Source organism: Aethalodelphis obliquidens, unplaced genomic scaffold (assembly GCF_003676395.1).
Source record: "Aethalodelphis obliquidens isolate GAN/ISIS:26980383/991018 unplaced genomic scaffold, ASM367639v1 scaffold36, whole genome shotgun sequence".
Taxonomy (NCBI): domain Eukaryota; kingdom Metazoa; phylum Chordata; class Mammalia; order Artiodactyla; family Delphinidae; genus Aethalodelphis; species Aethalodelphis obliquidens.
The window spans coordinates 18,254,803-18,275,887 of record NW_020837980.1 but is presented as its reverse complement, the minus strand read 5'-3'; the positions used below and the strand labels follow the sequence as shown (position 1 = coordinate 18,275,887).

The following is a 21,085-nucleotide window of genomic DNA, read 5'->3' as shown; positions in this document are numbered from 1 at the left end:
AGGAGAAGGAGAAGGAGAAGGAGAAGGAGAAGGAGAAGGAGAAGGAGGGGAAGGGGAAGGGGAAGGGGAAGGGGAAGAAGAAGAAGAAGAAGAAGGAGGAGGAGGAGGAGGAGGAGGGGGAGGGGGGGGAGGAGGAGGAGAGGGGGAGGATCAGGGCTGTGTTGGGGAGAAAGTGTGGGAGTGGGGTGAGGAGATGGGGAGAGAGGGTTGAAAGGCAGGAGGAAGGGTTGTAACATCAACCAAATAATGGCAAAATAATGAAGAAAAAAGCATTGTAAGGTGAAATAAAAGTTAAGGGCTTAAGAATCAGAAATTCAGGAAAACATTAAGTTCCAGTTCCCAGAGTGTCATGAGCTGTCTGTGATATTGGGCAGATGGGTTTGACCTCATCACAGAACCGCCTATGAAGAATGGCTACTTTTCCCTGTAAGTTCCCAGAAGTTCCCTGAATCATGAAAGAGGGGGACGGTGTGAGGTGAAGCAGCCTCTGAAGGCACAGACCCCGGCATGTGGTTCTTCTGATTGCACTGACCCTCCCTCCCCCCTCCCCTCCGCACCCCCTTCAAAGGCACTGGCTGGGGCCTCTGTCCCCTCGTTTTCCTGACACACCACACCTGGAGGCAGTGACACACCAAACCGGAACCCGTTTATTTCCCCCAGGTCACTGGGGTGTGTGCATGCGTATGTGTGTGTGTGTTGCATTTAATTTTAGGAGAAAACAAGAGGATGGGGGGAAAAAGTGTTCTTGGGAATACCCTGGCGGTCCAGTGGTTAGGATGGTTAGGACTTTCACCAAGGCCTGGGTTTGATCCCTGGTCGGGGAAATAAGATCCCGCAAGCCACACGGCACGGCCCAAAAAAAAAAAAAAAAATGGCCTTGGTTTAAAAAGAAAAAAAATTGTTCTTTATCAAGTCCACATAAGGGATAAATAGAAGAGTTTTCATGCGCTCCAAATATATTTTCCAGCAGCCTATGGGAGTCTCTGAAATCCCAGTACATGTGTGAGGTGTCCGCCTGTGTAAGCACATGTGCACTCCACCCCCCAGCCCTCCCCCCCCCGGCAATACACATATCTACCCTTGCCTATAGCCACAGATCAGACGGAACTGTAAGGTACGGAGAGCCGTTCTCACAAGTGTGACGAAACGATTATCCTTGATCCCAGTCGCTGCCTGTATGCATACATATTATCACGCCAAAGAAAACATACTTCCATTCAAATCAGTAGCAGATCAGAAGGTTGCTGAGTGCGTAGCTGAGAAGGGATGCATGCCAACCACTGTCCCTTACTCAGGGTGCATGACCCATCCCTGTGACCTTGGTCTCCACAATCTCACGTACCCTAAGGATTGGGTCACAGCCAGACGGCATTACCCCACTTCCTCCAGCTTCCCAGACCCCTGCTTTTCTCAGAGTGTCCCATCAGCCAGAAATGCATTCCAGTCTGAAAAAACCTTTCCATATACAGTGAAGAAATTTGAGCATATAACCTAAATACCTAGTCAAGGTTAATCCCAAGTAGCTTTTCACGAGATGGTTCGGTTTGGGCCTAAAGCCTTAATTAAGTAGGGCCTTCAAATCAGTTCACCTATTGGGACACTTAGAAGTGGTACAAATAATTTAAGGCTCACAGGGGTAAATGGACACTGCTATACATTGTCCGACGTAGCCAGTCTGGGTCTCTGGTCTCCCCAAACCCTGCCTGCTGCCCCAGTGCCTAGGGAATCAACATTTTGCCACCCTTGTCATCCGTTCCACTCAATGCCTCTCTCCTATCTGGTTCTGACCCTTCCGGGCAGAGTTCTTAATGTCCTCCCACCCCCCACCCCCGGCCGTGCCGCGCAGCATGCGGGATCTTAGTTCCCCAACCAGGGATCGAACCCGTGTACCCTGCAGTGGAAGCGTGGAGTCTTAACCACTGGACCGCCTGGGAAGTCCCCGAGTTCTTAACGTTTCAGTCACTCATTTCTGAGACAAGTTTCTCCAGCAGTTCTTCCCTCGAGGGGGCCCAGCTCTACACGCCTCTCACTGGAGTCTCCCCACCCCCACCGCTGCAGCTCCTCCCCTTCACATTTGCATCTCAGCTCAAATGTCGCTTCCATAGTGAGGCCTCCCACCTCCATTCTATTTAATGCTGGTCTCCCCTAGCAGCTGGTCTTCTGAGTCATCAGTCTGTTTGCTTCAGAACGCTTATAATTTGCAATTATATTTCTGTGTTTTTACTTGTGTTTCTCCCACTATTCTGAATGTTTTAGAAGGACAGAAAATTGTTTTGTTTCCTCATGTAGCCCCAGGGCCTAGCACAGTGCCTGCACACATAGGAGAATTTGTTGTAGGAACCAATAAATTTTGGGGGAGAAAGGTAATTTTTTTGTTTGTCACAGGCCTATTAGGATTATGACCCCTCCCTCAGAGAGCACCGCTGTCAGATTCCCTCTAGTTTGCTCTGGTGTCTTCGGTGTCATTTATCTTTAAATAATTGTGATGAATTTCAGCTGATCAACCATCCGATTTTTTTGTTTGTTTCTGTACAAGAACACTTAACTCCAATGTGATAAAAGCTATTCACAAGCCTGAGGCTTGGAGGAAAGAAAGGAAATTCTTTACTTTTTGGGCTGCCTGCATTTCATCACGTCCAAGTTTTATTTCCCTGAGGCTTTTCTTTGTCAAGCTTGGGAAAGCGCTGTTTCCTAGGAGAACTACTAAGAACAAACTTCAAATATGAGAAAAGAGAAAAGCAGCCCCCGAGGCAAAAATCAAAGAAGCATTTTAGATTGATTCCCCCCTCCCCAGCCCCGCCAAGATCGATGGCAGCCGTTGTTTTTTCAAGTGCATTCCTTTTCTAAACTGACTTGAACCCAATGGATGAACAAGGACCTTTCAGACTGTATAGACCCAGCCGGAAATAGATGAGAGTGTCAGCAAAGAGGCTCGGAAGGGATTTATCTTCTTAAATTTCAAGGCAGTAAGGTGCTTCTGGCAACATTTTCTCTTAGGAAAACTGGGTGAGTGTGTCCTGGGTGGGGACTGGATGGGAGTAGGCGAGGGTCAGCAGGGATGCAGCAGGCGTGGGGTCGGCGTGAGCTGAGCATTACACGGGACAAGGGGAGAGGAGAAGATGTAAACTGGAAGCTGAATGTTCCTAGGGACAGGACTGACTCATAAAATCTTTCCATTGATTATGCCATATCAGGCCAATCACTTTCTGCCTTCTCGGGCCAAACTGGAAAAGCCCAGGCAGTCTTTGCTCCAAACCAGAGCAAAGAGGAAGCCTTCTCTCGTCAACGGAGCAGCACTTCCCAAACTCATACTATCTTAAGAGTCCCATGGGAACTTGTTAAAAAGGCAGAGTCCCAGGGCCCTCTCTGGAGGTTCTGATTTAGTAGGTCCGGATCCAGGTATGAGAAGTTATATTTGTAACAAGTATCCCGGATGATTCTTCTGATTGGGCAGGTGTGGGGAAAGGCGTTGGAGAGTTAGCCACATTTGTCCTCATTTTCTAATTCACCAATCTTCCAGGCAAGCCCCAGCAGCTGCCTTCCCCACCTTTGAACTCAAACCCAGAGGAAGACTCTCAGTCTGCTTTCTTGTTTTGGAGCTATAGTGTGATTCTGCAAACAGGACTCCGGTTCCGTCTCTGGAGGGATCTTGGTGGAGACCTCCCAGTGTTAAAGGTGGAAGTGGCTGTGAAAGCAACGGCATCAGGAGAGAATCCCCTTAGGGATGGGGCAGGTTTCTCCACCACTAAGCATTCTGGGGCCCTTTCCTCACGCTCCCCATAAAAGCACATCTCCTCTCACAACACCCACCTCCACCTCTAAGCTCATTCCCGAAACTCTCTCTCTGTTTCTGGTGGAACTCCACGGCCTTGTATTCATCTGCGCATTTCCACTTCCAACTCAGCTGGTTCAAAACAACACATCTGCTGTCCTCTCCGTTTCCAGATCTGTTTCTCCTCCTGGACCCTCCACCTGGGGTCACCTCTTTTACAAAGTGGAAGCGTCATCCTCCGAGTTACCCAGGTCAGGATCCTGGCACCTTCCTCTTCCTCATTCTGTACCTCGAAGCCTAAATATCTGTTTAACTGCAGTGGTTTGCAAGCCTGGCTGCAAAATAGAATCATCTGGTAAGATTTAAAACACATACCCATGCCTGGGCTCCACTCCCAGAAATTCTGATTTAAATTGGTCTGTGGTGAGGTCAGGCCATGGAGAGCTCTTAAAACTTCCTAAGTAATTCTAACATCAGCCAGGGTTCCCTCTCCAGCCGCCGTCCCACCCTTTCCCACCAGGCAGATCTGATCCATCCGCAGGGCTGGGGCCAGGGTGGGGAGAGCGAAGCTCTTGCCTCCGGCACAAAATTCAAGGGAGCGCCAAAACCCTCAGTCATCAAGATAAATTACAATATTTTGAAAAACCAAAATTAGTGCAAAAAGTCCATGATCAACAACACAGAGACATTTTATAAAAAACAGGCTGTCACGGTTTGTTTGTTTCACGACCCTGCGTTATTTCGCAACAGGAACAATTTTTTCCAATCAGGCTGTGGTTCCCGGGGTTGGTGTGCCTGTCAGGTCCCTCCCAGGGGTTTTTGAGGGTTGACAAAGGCGTGTAAACAGATTGTGCTATGAAGGGCTCTAGATTTTTTTTTGACTGGAGAGCTTTTGTTAACTTTTTCCATTAGGTTCAAAATGTGGGAGGATTTGTTGATAAGTGTGCTCAGGGGTACACATGCCTCGGCCCCAGCTTCCAGGCTGATCGGCCGCTCCTTTCACGTCCTTCACACCCACATCCAGATTCCTGCTTTCGGGATATAAGCCCGGTGTGAGCCGAGGAAGCCCAGTTCTCCAGCCTCATCTCTTACTGCTTTCCACTTTGTGTGTTTCTGCTCTGGCAATAATGAATGCCTTGCAGTTCTCCAATACGCCTTGGTTTTCTTTGCAGCTACGCCTTTGCACTGGCATGTTTTCTGCCCTGCAAATCTGGGTCATTGCAGTCAGTTGCATAGTCGTTGCTGCTTTCTGCACTGCGCCAAGACACCTGGCTGAGATGGTGAGTGGGGTTGGAATTCAGCCTTGCTCCGCTTACCAAGCTCCGTGCCCCTAGCATAGGCTGCGTCCCTGGGGGCTGCGGGCATGTTTTCTGATTCATCCACCCAGAGGGGGCACGTGTTTCTAACTTAAACAAAGACGCCCTGTTAGCGGCTGCTCCAAGTATCATTCCCAACGTTATCTGCCCCATGAATTCCTGGCTACCTCCCATGTAAGACAGAGCTCAAGCTTTGACCTCTACTGGGAAGTCTTTCTTGCCCTCGGTCTCTGAGACAGAGTGACTCTAAGTTACCACCTCGCCCTCTGCATGCTTTTATGACGGCAGCTGTCCCAGTGAAGTGTAATTATGTGAACAGCTGTAAAGCCACACGCCTGGCAGAGAGGTCCGGCCTATATCAGTTAACTTCAGGATGGTTTTTCTTTAATCTAAGGATGCCTTTGTAGAACACTGGAAGAACAAGTGGTAAAGTAAAACATTCGGACAAGTACCTCCTTGTTTTACGTTAAGGTACCAGACAATTTGTTCAGTGGCTACGACAGTCAGTCAGGCTGGGCTGGGCAGGCGGAGGTAACAACCCCAAATCTGGGCAGCTTACAATAAGAAAGTTCTATTTCTTGCTCACACCGTTATGTTCATCACGGACCCCAGATGGATGCAGCAGCCACTGTTTGAAGCTCTGCTTGCCACATGGTGGAGGAAAAAAGTTCTTGACCTTGTTGGACCAACAATTAGTTGCTTCTGCCTGGAATCAGCTTTGGAAATGACATCATTTCTGCTCCGACTTATTGGCCAGAATCAATGCGTGGTCCCACCCGACCTCAAGAGGGACAGAAAGTGTCATCCTATCATGGGCCTGGACGGCAGGGGAGTTTGGAAACGTTTGACAACCAGCACTGCTGACGCCCGGAATTGACAGTTTCCATAAAATTGACTGACTTTTCTTATTTCCTAAATAAGCCATTTCTACCAGTTGCTTTGGCCTTCAGAAAAATGCATTGTCAACAGCAGGACATGGCAATAACAGCTATAGCTAAAGCACAGTCTGTTTTGGAAACCTTTCAGTGACATCTCTGTCCATAAGTAAGGATTCTTTGGACGTATGTGTCTATTTTATTTTATAGTTCAGATTGTATTGTACAAAACAGCCGAGTGATGGTGGCCCAAGGGCAGTTTTAGATTCTTAGTATCTTAAGAATAAATCAATAAATAAATGGTCGAATCCATCCAGTAGATCACATGCGGTAGACAGTGGATGTGAAAACCATTTGCAAATTGTAAGATGCTAAACACTAATTTCTATTTAAAAATGCATTATTATTAGTCCACTGCACCAGGCAACCCAAATCTTTATGTTCTAAGATCTCCTCCTGCTATAGGTATCTTCTCATTTCTTTTCCATAGATTTTCCTTTGCTTTTAAAACAAACCCCTAATAAGAACAGAACCACAGAAAACATTCTTTCAGTCTGAATCAGCTATATATTCCAAACAAAAGTTGGAAAGCTCAGTTTTTCCAGAAACAAATTGCCCTGGGAATGAGGCCACTGAATTAGACAGTCAGGAATTTAAAAATGAGCTGAAGATGAAGTCTATACAAGTTTCTTCCGCGTGCAAATAGAGTCCAGGTGGAAACTACAGCCAAACGTTCTCTTTGTGGCATATATTTTAAAAAGCCCAGCCCCCCTCCTATACGCAGGTGGAAGACTTACAAAGCCTTCGACTCTTAATAACAACAATTAAGGGGTGAATTTCAAAAAGGAATTTTAAAAGCGCAATGTGCTCCCTTAGTGCATTTATATCATATAAAGGACATGTTACAGTTAAGAAGCGTCAGTTCTACAAATTGAAATATATATGCAATGCCCTAATTTGTATCTTTTCTTTGTCTGTGTTTTACACCTTTTAAAATGGATAGCTTCTTCTCTATCTGCTTCACAGCATGGACTCCATTATCCTACAGTTAGTGGACAGTAATGGATGGCAACTGAAATTCCTACCAGTTTAGTTTATCTTGAATCCTGTGATGACACAGAACTTGTGACCCCACAATTTGTGACAGTAATCATGTGAAAATCCTGTTGAAATGAAAAATTACGTTAATCTCCAATTAAAGAATTCATGTGTAAAAATGTGAATAAATCTCAGATCAAATATCAAACGTTTAGATGGGAATGGGTTTCTCTAAGAACATAGAAAAGTCAATATAATCCTCTAAATTTTCACATTACAAAAAGTCTGCCCAGAGGATTCTTTTCCAAACCCAGACTTGATTTAACCACATCCTAAATATGGTTCAAGTTCTAATAGCTCCACTATCTTTAGAAAAATCCAGGGACTTCCCTGGCGGTCCAGTGATTAAGACTCCATGCTCCCAGTGCAGGGGGCCCGGGTTTGATCCCTGGTTGAGGAACTAGATCCCACATGCTGCATGGCGTGGCCAGAATTGGGTTCTTACTATCTAAAACCTTGGTCAAATGGCTTAATCTCCTTGATCCTCAATTTCTTCATCTGCAAAATAACAACATGCCTTGCAAGTGTGTACCTTGCCTGCACATAAGGATTAAACAAAAAAATCCAGAAAGATAGCAGATGGTATTTCCAAAGTGTACTTGGTAGTTCTTTGAGTGATTGATGAGATCAGCAGTAGAAATTCATTCCTGAACTCACCTCTCTGATCTGACAGTTTGGCCATCCTAGCAACCCAATCCCTCTGATTTTAATGAGACATTCTTTTTTTTTTTTTTTAATGAATTTATTTATTTAGTATTTATTTATTGGCTGCGTTGGGTCTTCGTTGGTGCACGCCGGCTTTCTTAGTTGTGGCGAGCGGGGGCTACTCTTCGTTGCGGTGCGCGGGCTTCTCACTGCGGTGGCTTCTCTTGTTGTGGAGCACGGGCTCTAGGCGCACGGGCTTCAGTAATTGTGGCTCACGGGCTCAGTAGTTGTGGCTTGCGGGCTCTAGAGTGCAGGCTCAGTAGTTGTGGCGCACCGGCTTAGTTGCTCCGCAGCATGTGGGATCTTCCCGGACCAGGGCTCGAACCCATGTCCCCTGCATTGACAGGCGGATTCTTAATCACTGCGCCAGCAGGGAAGCCCCCTGAGACATTCTTGAAGGCTGTCCAGGAAAGGCATTCTAATAATGCTTTAAGTAATGGTGATCTTTATGCCTCCTGGGGTAGTCACTTTGAAGTCCTTTGAATAAATAAGTTCTGATATAGGTTAAAATGCAAACATAATTCTAACTAATCTATCTTTGAAGAGTAGCAAACATGATCTCTCACTGGAGACCAGCAGCTCAAAACTGGTCTGAGCCATTAAGACATTTTAAACAACTCCGGGGACTTCCCTGGTGGTCCAGTGGTTGAGAATCTGTCTTGCAATGCAGGGGACGCTGGTTTGATCTCTGGTTGGGAAACTAGGATCCCGCATGCCACGGGGCAACTAAGCCCGAGTGCCACAAGTAGGAGCTTGTGTATCGCAACAACGTGAAGAGCCCTCGCGCCACAATGAAAGATCCCGCGTGCTGCAACTAAGACCCAACACAGCCAAAAAAAGTAAATAAATAAATATCTTTTAAAAAAAGACATTTTAAACAACTCCAAGAAAAAGTCTTTCTTTACTCAGGTGTCAAGCTTGACTTCTCAGAAGTTAAGGATGTTCACTCCCATTTAATGTTAACTGAGAAGCACTTCTTTCAGATGCAAAATACAGAGGCTTTTGTACCAAGGAAGAAAAAACAAGATTTTCTAGTTTATTTCTCATGAATTGTGTACTTTTGAAATAGATGATTAGGCTTATTCAGAGAAAGATGCTACAGAAGTATCTTGTTTACCATCTGAGCTTGAAGAAAAAAAGAGACTTTTATTCTGCCATAAGTTAAGTAAGGCTTGGTGTGTGACAGCCCTGTGTCTCCATGTCATCAGAGAAAGTTTCTGGGAAAAGGTAGATTCGGAGCTGATTGTGGAAGGAGGAAAAGAATGATAAGAAGGCATGAATCTGGCCAATATGAAGTAGATATAATCCTAGGAAAAGGGAGCATTTGTTTAAAAGAAGAAAGAAGAAGGAATAATGGGTAGAGAGAATGAGGAAACTTTAACCTGACCAGACCACAGGTTGAAATAAGGCATAAGTAAAAGACGCTTTCAGCTTATGGAGAGATCATGAAATTTAATGTAGAGAGAAACAAATCTTTGATGCTCTGGATGAGGAAAAAATTCATCAAGATGAAGGATATATTAATTCTACCTGGGCAGGTATTTCATTAGCACCATGCTCTACTGAGCAAACCAGCCATGCTCTACCAGGAAGGTGTTTTATTTTATTTTATCTTATTTTATTTATTTATTGAATTTATTTATTTTGGCCACACCGCGTGGCATGCAGGATCTTAGTTCCCTGACCAGAGATTGAACCCGGGCCCCCTGCAGTGGAAGCGTGGACTCCTAACTACTGGACCACCAGGGAATTCCCTCCAGCAGGAAGGTATTTGGTAATGAATTTTTTCATTGATACCCTTTCTTTTGGTAAATGAATAAAATCAGAAAGATAAAATCGGAAGAGGATGATCTAAAATATTTAAGTGAATAAACAGCTTTTGCATTCAGTAAATGATAGATCTTCAGATACTCCATGTTGAATTGAGTAATTGAGTATAATATGCATATCATAAATAGTTTTTTAAAAATTTATTTATTTTATTTACTTATTTTTGGCTGCGTTTGGTCTTCACCGCTGTGCGCGGGCTCTCTCCAGTTGCGGCGAGCGGGGGCTACTCTCTGTTGCAGTGTGCAGGCTTCTCATTGCGGTGGCTTCTCTTGTTGCGGAGCACGGGCCCCAGGCACATGGGCTTCAGTAGTTGTGCCTCGCGGGCTCAGTAGTTGTGGCTTACGGGCTCCAGAGCGCAGGCTCAGCAGCCGTGGCACACGGGCTTAGTTGCTCCGTGGCATGTGGGATCTTCCCAGACCAGGGCTCGAACCAGTGCCCCCCGCATTGACAGGTGGATTCGCAACAACTGTGCCACCAGGGAAGCCCCATAACTAGTTTTATCTACTCTTTTAAGTGGTTCCTCATGGATCCCAACTTAGAAGACTATTGAGGTTTTTAGCTTTACGTGAATTGCTGCATAAACTCAAAAGAAATGAAATGGTATTTTCACTAAAATATTCTATAATTTCATAAAATTATATTTTCCTGGATTAATCTCTCTGGAGTAGGTCACTCATCGTGCATGCTATACCTTCCCTAGCTGCCCAGAGGATAATTCCCTGCCCACAGCATCTCACTGAGGGAGCAGACATATACAATCAAGTCTGCACCACAAGACCAAGCCACACATAGCTGAATGGACCAATGGTGGGTACGGGATCCAAGGGCATCCAATCCACAGGCTGAATGTAAATGAAGAGGCTGGCCAAGGCAAAGGAGTACCCAATCAGAGACAATGATGATCAGCTGGCCCAAGCAGACTCCCTCTCAGGAATCTGAATTATGACATATGGGGAGAGAATAAGTCAGCGGCTAGCGGGTGGATGGACATGTGAAGATACCACAAAAGGAAATAGTGAGGAAAGTATCAAAGTGGCTGAGGGGGATTGTGGGGCTGGGGCAGGAGTCAACAGGGTCCACCCAACACCCGACAGTATTCCATCTCCATGAAGCCGGCGGCTGTAGTGGGTTCCGGGAGAGAGTTTTCGCTCCCTCCTCCCACATGTAACCTTACAACTCCATTCCTGAAACAGCCTGAAGGAGATACTTTGCAACCTTACGACCCCCCAAATCTAACTAATATTAATGCACTGTCCAAAATTTGATAAAATTGTGCTATAAACCTCAGAGGCAATTTGGTACAAAGAGGTTCAATTTTACCTTTACTGATTTTAGGGAAAACATTTTGGGAAACAATATTAGCCATCCTTTGTGACTTTAATAGGTTGATGGACATTTGTCAGCTGACTTAAACACCTCTCACCTACAAAACCAAACCAAACAAAATGATGTTGAAGGTGTCATTGTCATCATTTGGGGGATAAAATCTAGGAGGATCAGCGATGAGAGTTTTCCTCCAGAGCAGATGTAAGCTTGCACGGCTTGCTGTTCTGTCTCAAATTAGGTTTCTTACGTGGTTTGTTGAATAGTATGCCACCGGTCAGAGTCTTAATGTTTAGACGTTTTCTATTCTTTTATTACCAATAAGGGCAGAAGGTCAAACTCTTTGGTCGTTCACCTAGGTGTTTGCTTGTGCTGAGAACATTGCTCAGGGCACAGATTTTTAAAAGGAGCAGGTAATCTGAGTGCAGCAGAAACATATGTGAAAGCGCTGGAACACTGTGTAGAGGGTGAGCCCTCGAACAGCAGCTGGGGACCTGGATTCTAGTCGGTTCTGCCCCTAGCAAGCCATATTATCCTGGGCAAGTCCCTTTCCTTGTCTGTAAAAGGAGGTGTCACAGAGGAAGAACAGAACTAACACCATGTTGAAATTGCCTCTCTCATTCTTCAGCCTGTGTATTCCATCACTTTAGCCTCGCACATCAAGAGTCAAACATTAGAGAAATGTCACTTGTACCCAAATAGTTCATTAAGCTCGTGAAGAAAGTTTCTATACCACGGACTGGATCTGAATTAGTTATAGCTATTACTTATAGATAAGTTCTCTTTCAGCCTAGAAACCTTGCAACTAAGCAGAGAGAAGAATGGTAAAGTAAAAATAACGGCTAGCAACGTGAAGTTTTGCAGAAGCCTCGTGATCCAGCCTACGTGAGCAAGCAGAACAAAGTTATGCTTCCCTTGAAGGCCAGGTGGCCCCAAGAAGCCCGCAATCCACCTTTATCCTTTAATCTTGAACCCTCCTGCTTCCCCTTGTCCCTCAGCATAAAAGAGGCCTGAATTCTATTCTGAGTTAAGATGGTCTTTAGGACATTAGCCCTCCATCTTCTCAGTGTTTTGACTTTCCGAATAAAGTTGCCGTTCTTTGCCCCAACACTTTGTCTCTGGACTGAATGGCCTGTTGTGCTGTGAGCAGTATGTGTTTGGACTTGATAACAGAGGAAGTGATGTTCCTGAAATTCTCTGCATTGGGTTATCTTCCCCCACGAAAAACGTAAGCCCCGTCAGAGCAGCGCTGTGTGCCTTGTCTGCCCAGGACTGAGTCCGAGAACCATTCCTGGTACCTTGCAGGTGCTCGGGAAATACTCATCCGTGCTGTGCACTGGTCATTAAAAGGGCTTTTTTCCCCAATCTATGGAGTCTTAGTTTCTTTTCAAAGTGTTTTCACATAGCAGGCGCTCAACAGTCACTGGTCTGAAATATCACATTTGATTCTCAAGGGTGCACACCTTCCTTGTTAATACAGAAATACAGGCATGGAGAAGCCTGTAGAGTGAGAGAGGAGTGGCCCGAGAGTCAGAAGACCTGGCCCAATACAAACTACCATGTGACTTTGGACAAGTCATTCCATTTCTCCGAGGCTCTGTTTTCTCATCTGCGAGGTGGGAGGCTGAATTAGACTCTAAAAACCCTTAGGGCAACACGCCTCTGACTCTGGTCCTGTTATATCTGTTATATCTAACAAATGGGTCTTAAGGATGTATATATCCACTGGGAAGGATGTGAAGCTGCATGAGGGATGAAGGAAAAGTAATTAGGGCAGAGGCATCGGCGCATTAGAAACATCAAGACAGGTGGACTCTCCTTTTCATGTACACCCGAAATCCTTTATGAGCATCAACTCGGGTGGCTCTTCCTTTGCTGTTTTTAGTTCATCAAAGCAGGTCATTGACCTCAGTCACATCTGCTGCCGTACTCACTGTCATGAGGGTGCTAACATCATGGGAGAAACCTGCCAGATTGCAAGCCCACGAGATGCACAATTGTGGGGATCCTGAGGGTTCTGCTATAATTTTATTGCAAATTCTGGGTCAATCATATTTAGGGGCCCTTTATAAAAATGACTAGAGGGGTAATCCAGTACTAAGCTGCTACTGACATCTATAATTTGTCATATTAGCATGACCCTAATTTCATCAAACTGAGGTCTTTCGGTCCCATTAGTAAGAGGTGCCAATTTGTCCTAGCATTACTAGGGAAGGGAATCTTTCAGTTACATGAATGAAGAAAGAGGGACTCCCCTGGTAGTCCAGTGGTTAAGAATCCGCCTTCCAATGCAGGGGAGGCGGGTTCGATCCCTGGTTGGGGAACTAAGATCCCACATGCCGTGGGGCAACTAAGCCTGTGTGCCACAACTACTGAGCTCCAGTGCCGGAACAAAGATCCCGCGTGCAACTAGGACCAAACGCAGCCAAGAAAAAGAACGAAGAAAGAGACACATAGTCACAGTAGGGTGGCCAGCAAGATTGTAATTATGCTTGAAGGGGCAGTGTCCTGATGAAGGGTCCAGATGGATGGAGAGGACTGTGTGGAAGGGAAGGAAGGATGAGCCGATGTTTCGCTGGCAGATGGGCTTCCCGGTGGCCCATCCTACGTTAGGATGATCTGCTGGGTTTTCACTACCCGTGTTTCCTGTGGACTTTATAATTCTGCATCTTGCTGAAGGCTTACTTTAGCCCAAGGGATGAAATCCTCCTGTGTGGGATCAACAGTCTGCAAAAGAAGAAATGCCACCATCAGCTTTCTGAGGCAACATAGGGGATAATACTCTCCAAAACTATGCTTGAAATATTATAATTTCACCATCATTTAATCTTTTGATAATTAAAAAAAGAAAAAAATGTTGAGCCTATCCATATCACAACTACTTTGCCATCTTCCCTCTTAGCCATTAACAAGAATGTTTTTGCAGGATTACTGGAAACTGAAAATAATCCGAGAAATTCTTGGTGGGGATAGTAAAGATTTTCTCATCGTGTAAAGGCCCTCTGGAGGATTAATTACAGCAAATGATATAGCTATGTCCTGGTCTGTGTGTCATTCCAGGAGAAGGCAAATTCTCAGATAACAGACCAGAGGGTTTAACCTAGTTAGAGTTGCCTAGTACAGTTCATTGAACAAACAGCCTGAGCATGGCTTTCCCTCTCGGATCTTAGTGACTTGTGATCCTTATAATAAAACAATTGTGTCCCAAAGTGGTATTTTTAGCTGTTCGGATTTGTGTGTCTTAAAGCCATCACGGCACAAATCCAAGTTACTTCCAGTCCTACTCAGCCGTGTCCCTCTGTTTTTGCAGGCAAGGATTAAAATTGGTACACCCGGGCTTCCCTGGTGGCGCAGTGGTTGAGAGTCTGCCTGCCGATGCAGGGGATGCGGGTTCGTGCCCTGGTCCGGCAAGATCCCACATGCCGTGGAGCGGCTGGGCCCGTGAGCCATGGCCGCTGAGCCTGCGTGTCCGGAGCCTGTGCTCCGCAACGGGAGAGGCCACAGCAGTGAGAGGCCCACGTACCATAAAAAAAAATAATAATAATTTTAAAAAATTGGTACACCCATCTGGGCGTCCAGATGATGCTGACAGACCCAGCCCAGTTCTCGGGGCAGCCTGGGCTGCTGGAGCTAGACAGTGACTCAGAGAGGCAGCCAACATGGCCCAGAGGATACATTTAGACAACTGATAATAAGAACAGATCTGACACTCATACATATTTATAATCCCCTGTTGTCCCCAAGGCAAAAAGCCGTGAGCTTGCATCTCTTCACCCTCACACAAACCCTTCAAGCTGCCTTTTCTTTCAGGGACATTCACCTGCATCAGAATATAGCGCCATGGGGGATTGGGAGGGCCTCCTGCAGAGGCAAAGGCATGATTTAGCTTTACTGCACTGCCCTGGTGTGGATTCAGTCTGGATGGCTCAAGCTCCCATGCCTGGAGGGATGACCCTGCCCTGCCTCTCCTTGCTCAGGTCAGTATGGCTGCTGGAGATGAAGACTGACTGCTCTCCTAAGGAAGGAGCGAGTTGCTCTGTGCTTCCCTGGAGAATGCAGACGAGCACATCTACCTGCTGCTGAGTTGGGGGTACCATATTCAGTTACTGCTACTTCCTCCTCAGCTCCATCACTGTCTCGGGCTGAAAGTCAAAGGAGGGAAGGGCTGGCTTAGTGTCACGGATTTACCTGGAAACAGCACAGGAGGACTGAGAGACTCAATGGCTTGCAAAGAGGCTCCTGACCCTTTGAAAAGGAATTCTCCACTGAGGCTGTGTGTGTGTGTGTGTGTGTGTGTGTGTGTGTGTGTGTGTGTGTTTTAATCAGTGATTTTTTTTTTTTTTTTTTTTGCGGTACGCGGGCCTCTCACTGCTGTGGCCTCTCCCATTGCAGAGCAGAGGCTCCGGATGCGCAGGCTCAGCGGCCATGGCTCACGGGCCCAGCCGCTCCACGGCATGTGGGATCTTTCCAGACCGGGGCACGAACCCGTGTCCCCTGCATCGGCAGGCAGATTCTCAACCATTGCGCCACCAGGGAAGCCCCAGTCTAGTTTTTAAGAAACACATTTATAACATGGGGCAAAGAATATTTATACCCATTTGTTTGGTGTTTTGTAGTAATATGCCTGATTTCATTTTCATTCTCCATCAAGATGTTTTTATATCTTCGAACTAAGTCCCTAAGCCACTTCCGAGAGATAAAGACTAATCTTTTGAAAGACTTCCAAGGAAATGAAGTCCTTAATCCGCTTTGCTCATCTATTTCAGTGTGTACCAACTCTTAGTTTCGTATTTAATCTAAATGCTTTGTGCTTCGATTTGAGTCTCTCTCCACCCTTCGTCTTTAGCTGGAGACAAAAAGCAGGACAGCAACCTCTTGGAGAGAGGTATTCATACGTGTGAAATTCCCTGCTAATCCCCTCTTGTCTAACTCTTCTTTCAACTGGATAATTCTGGTCTCACAACCCAGTGGTAAATCAAATAATTATGTGACTGGAGTCATAGCTATAAATCAGAAGAGTCACATGACAGATGCACACCTCATGGACTGTTGTGTTTCAGTACAGAGTTTAGAGAGAACCTGAATGTCCATGAGAAAGACACATAGAGCTTAAGAACGACCATCTCAGTTTCATTGTCCTAACCTTTCCACGTAGGTCTGATGTTATAACCCCTTCATCATCTCTGTGGTTTTCCACCCAGCCTCTCCCACACTTCTCATCAGTGGATCTCAGTGCTGGAAAGGGTATTCTTGTCAGACTGACAGGTGCTGAGAACAATGGCCTGATTGTTCCAGCTGACCACTTTTCTGTTTACACAGCACTACGATTGTTTCTCGGGCAAACAAAAACAGACACCCCTGAGCTGGGCTCCCACTGTCAGCTCACGACCTACAGCAACACTTAGGATTTTTTTTTTGTTACTGTTATTATACTGTACTGGTCTGACTCTTATTTATTTTGTATCTCTTTGTATGTTTTTCCTAGCTAGGTATCATCCTGTACTTTTTCTTGCGTTTTAATCTTTCTTCTAATTTTTGATATTTGTACTTTTTCTAGGTGACCTAAATTCTGATTTCCTTCTCTAAGCTTAAGTTTCTGGTTATTCTGCCTAGTTTTGGAGAGCAATCTATATGTTCTTTTCCACACTATCGATTTTTTTTCTGCCACAAAATATTGAGCTACGTTGACAATGACTATCACTGGCAGAAATGGATTTTCTAACCACGCTCCAGTAATAAGGATAGTTATAAGAAAACACTGTGCTTTTGAAAGCTCTTGCTTTTCCACTAAGACACTTCTTAGAACACTTTAAACACCTGCCTAGTCTTTTGGGCGTATGGAAAATTGATCATTACAAGTCCCAGTGGGTTTTGGGTATTATGAAACTCTAAGAACTTTCTCTCTCTCTCTCTGACTTTTGTTTCCTGGAAACATAACAGCAACAAAGCAAACAAAAGAAGTTTTATCCTATTTTTCGGTGAGAACTATAAGAAGTAGTTTCAAGAAAGATAGACCCGGGCTTCCCTGGTGGCGCAGTGGTTGAGAGTCCGCCTGCCGATGCAGGGGACACGGGTGCGTGCCCCGGTCCGGGAAGATCCCACATGCCGCGGAGCGGCTGGGCCCGTGAGCCATGGCCGCTGAGCCTGCGCGTCCGGAGCCTGTGCTCCGCAACCGGAGAGGCCACGGAAAAGAAACCCCCGCGAAAAAAAAAAAAAAAAAAAAAAAAAAAAAAAAAGAAAGATAGACTCTGCAATTCTGCCCCAAACCTCACATCATCAAAAGCAATGAAAAACTCTTAAAAGAAGGATGTATAGTGTCAATTTCCAACTCGTGGTCAACTGAACTGAAAAGAATTAGTGGATGCTTCCATCTGAACAGGATTGAATTTGAGTATGTAATTAGCCATAGATTACAGCTCAGAAAAGTGTCTGATTTAAAAGGAAACCTTCTATTCACGTTTTTGAGCCTGGTGAGCATCATGTGTGCTATACAATATATAAAATAACATCATCTTTGCACATTAGAAATACACTGTGAGAAATCAGATGCCTATTAAGACACAAAATTTGATGTAAAACTGTGATGCTGGGTTATGAAAAATAGGCCAGATATTTCAGAAAGGGCTTAATGAGTTTTGACATATTTCCAGATAACTGAAATTAGCCACTAATTCCCCCCGTTTGTTGGGGTCCAAGCCTCCTTGTTATCATGGATAATATATTTTATTCTTTAACAGCATATAGTCAGGTGGCTTGGTCTTATATAAGGATACAAATCCGACCCAGAAATTATTATGAAAATGTCACATAAGCAAGTTCTTTATTTCTATTAATGATGACACATCTGAGACTCTTGCTCAGAATTCTGACTTCATGGCTCCTCCTGTCACTTCGTGTAAACCTCGAAGGCTTTCAAGGAGTGAATGATTTGCAAAGTAGGAATCCAGAAGTCGTTGGGCTTTGAGACTCTAATGAGGTGATGAGTCGTACAGATCAGTCTGTTATGATATCTGGGCAAGTCAGCTTTGAGACTTAAATTTGAAAAATGTCAGTCACTGGTGCCAGGGTTGCTCTTGCACTTGATGACCAGAACATCTGCACTTAGCATGATGTGTCATGCAATGGCATGGCCCACGCCTAATCTGGGGCTGGTGAACTCATTTTATAGTGGGTGCCTTTCTTTATCCAGCATGAATACTCAGAGCCACACACTTTCTATTTAGGGCCTTTGAGTCATTTCTGTCTTGGCCTCTCCCCATAAATCTCTGTATTTCGGAGGAACTGATGATTCAGAAAAGTTTAACCTTGACTCTGAGTGCCCCCGTCTCCAGGCTTGAGCTATGTCGTCACCCACCTAAATTCTGACCATTCCCTTTTCTTTCCTCTTGCCCTGTTTTTTCTCCTGCTTCTCTTACGGGAGAGCTTCCCCAAGCTCCCCAGGAAAGTACCTCTTGAGAGTTGCTGATTCTCCGCTCTGAAGCTGCGTTCCTAAGCTGGGAGTGGGCAGGCATTGCCTTGCAGAGGGCAATCCTGCTGACGCGATCTCTAGAGAAAGCACAGCTCTGGTATGAAGTACAGCAGCAGGAAGACCCACGCATTGGTGACCAGGGCGATGCAGAGGACAGGGTCGTCCCGTTGGGTTGCCTCTCATGAGCATGGAGACCCACACCACCCATATGATGATGGAGATGAGCGCGGTGAGGAAGATGAGCCTTCTGCGCCGCTTCCAATCCTCACACGGCCCACAGAAGGTGGCTTTGGAGACGAAGAACGTAAGGGCCAGCAGGAAGAGCACATAAACCAGGAGGACCGCGAAGTCCACGTTTAGTTGACAGGGTGTCATATCCATAAACATCGTACCTCTGGTCACGATGAGAGTCACATACTCAGTGGCGATGATCGTCTGCAACGGGCTGACACCGATAGAAATGCACAGAATCGTCGTCCAAGAGGAGGACACTTGACCCCAGACCAGCTTCACCAGGTTGGAGGCATGAGTCAAGAGGCACGAGAAACAGACAGCAAAGAGGACCCCAAAGAGGAAGTAGCAGAGGGGGGCAGTCTGCTGGTTGAGCCGGATGAGGAAGGCAAAAGCTAAGGCTGAGGAGCCCCAGCTCACCAGGAGGAAGAGGAGCTGGGTGGGGAGGACATTCCACTGGCTGTGGTCTTGAACCCTTCTCATGAGGAAGAGAAATGCCAGGGTGGCAAAACCGTAACTGCTATGCCAATTGATGCCAGGAACTCCAGAACAATGCCCCATGCTCCCACGGTGTCACAGAGGAAGTAACAGTCCCCAGTGGACTCTTCGCAGTCCTCATTCATGGTGACCTGTAGGTGGACCTCACGAGAATGGTCTTTTGTTCCTGTGCAAAAAAAAAAAAAAGGAACAAACATAACTTCATAACTTTACCTGCACCCTCAAGAACCCCTGTTGGGTAGTCTTGGGCAGGACGCTATAATATCTCTGATTCCCACATGAAGACACCTGGACCTACTGGATGAAATAGCTCAAAACTATCAACCCCTCCAAACTATCCTAGCTCTATCCTGCTGGGAAAGGAGAACCATCTTCACTTAGGGGCTCCAGAAAACTCATGAATTTTCATGTCATAATTTCCACCAAGGCTTTCTGAGGGCTAAGGCAGGATCTTTTTCATAAAAATCGGGCATGTGACAACGTTCGCATGATGGTTAGGACTCCAGCTATAGCAGGCTGCAGAACAAGGGTTGTCAACATGAATGGACCATTTGATCATTCAAGACATGAGGCACTGCTCGAAGGAGACAGGCAGATGATTTTTCCCAGTCATTTTAATGACTCTTCCTTCTTTTAATTCAAGTCAATCCAAGACAGCGCATTACAGTTAAATACCCACTGTTGGTCTGTCGAAGAATTTTACAAAAAGGTCTCTGCCTTCGATTAACTTTTTGGAGAGTTTAGCACCAAACTCTACGCCTTGCCTGGGGTTGTCTAGAAAAACATCACATATATTCATTTGGAAACAAGTACCTTGCAGCTGAATACCCCTAGCTCTACTCCCCTTCAGCTATTCCCAAGCCAGCTACCTGGAGTGACCCAGGCTGACAGCTGAGGGCATGGCCCCTTCAGTCCCACTTACCTCCTCTGCGTGCACGCTGGAGGCTGAGACTGTAGTGGCTGCGAGGTTGTAACTGCCAATGAGTAAGAAGGAGACAACCTCAGCGTCTTTAATCTCTCCCCAAACGGGCAGAAGGATGGAGGCCCGCACTCGGGTTCCTGCAGGGCCTATAAAGGGGTGTGGCTTTAGGAAAGACCACCCCCTCCCCACAGCCTCCCATGTGAGCTGGAGGCTGCGAGAGGCCCTCTGTTGGGCTCACGTGAGGACACTTCGTTCTTCTTCTGACCTGCTCCCTAAAAAGCCATCTCCAGTCTTCCCCACATCTTGATCATAAGACCCAAAAAAGCATCCATCCCAGAGGAATAAGATGTTTACTGGGCCGTAAAGAAGGGTCACACACATCAAAAGGGCCAGTGGTTGGCATCAGTGTGAATTAGGGGAAATTTGTCTTCTCTGCTCTGCCCGTTTCTTTTCCTCTCCTGTGGAGGTGCTTCCTCAGGCTTCGGCTGCCCATCAGGTGGGGTCCCTACCTGGACCAGCTCTTCCGGGATTGCCAAAGCCTTTGGTATAATTTCCCGCTCTCCTTGCTCTCCTCGCCCCCATCAGAACGTACTCTTTCTCGGTCTCATTCCATTGGGGCTTTCCCAGGGCCCAAGATAGAAGAACTTGCAGTTAAAAGTTCCAGCTGCTATTGGTATAACATATTCTTTTTCTCTGTGGTGACGTATAATAGAGCGCGCAGTACAGGGTCCAGGCTATACTGACTGCAGGCCACCCCCCAAGCTCCCCTTCAAATTTACTTAACTCCTTGGTTCTTTTCCTGGATATTTGCCTTTTAAAAAAATGTTTGGAGGTTTTCCTTGCTTTCATTTTTTAAATGAACTATTATTTTAATTTTATTTTTTAAAATTTTTTATCGGGGTATAGTTGATTTACAATGTTGTGTTAGTTTGTGCTGTACGGAAAAGTGGATCAGTTATACATATATCCACTCTTTTTTTAGATTCCTTTCCCGAATAGGCTATTACAGAGTATTGAGTAGAGTTCCCTGTGCTAGATATTAGGTCC

At 45.7% G+C, this 21,085-nt stretch overlaps 1 protein-coding gene across 1 annotated transcript; it reads right to left on the bottom strand.

Annotated features, from left to right (window-relative positions):
- Positions 1-13,397: 13,397 nt before the first annotated feature.
- On the bottom strand, positions 13,398-19,241 carry GPRC5D (G protein-coupled receptor class C group 5 member D). Its single transcript, XM_027129251.1, is given in 5 exon segments — positions 13,398-13,657; positions 15,005-15,061; positions 18,368-18,552; positions 18,554-19,124; positions 19,127-19,241. Coding segments are annotated over 5 exon segments (1,011 nt in total). The 3' UTR covers positions 13,398-13,574.
- Between the last annotated feature and the right edge of the window lie 1,844 nt (positions 19,242-21,085).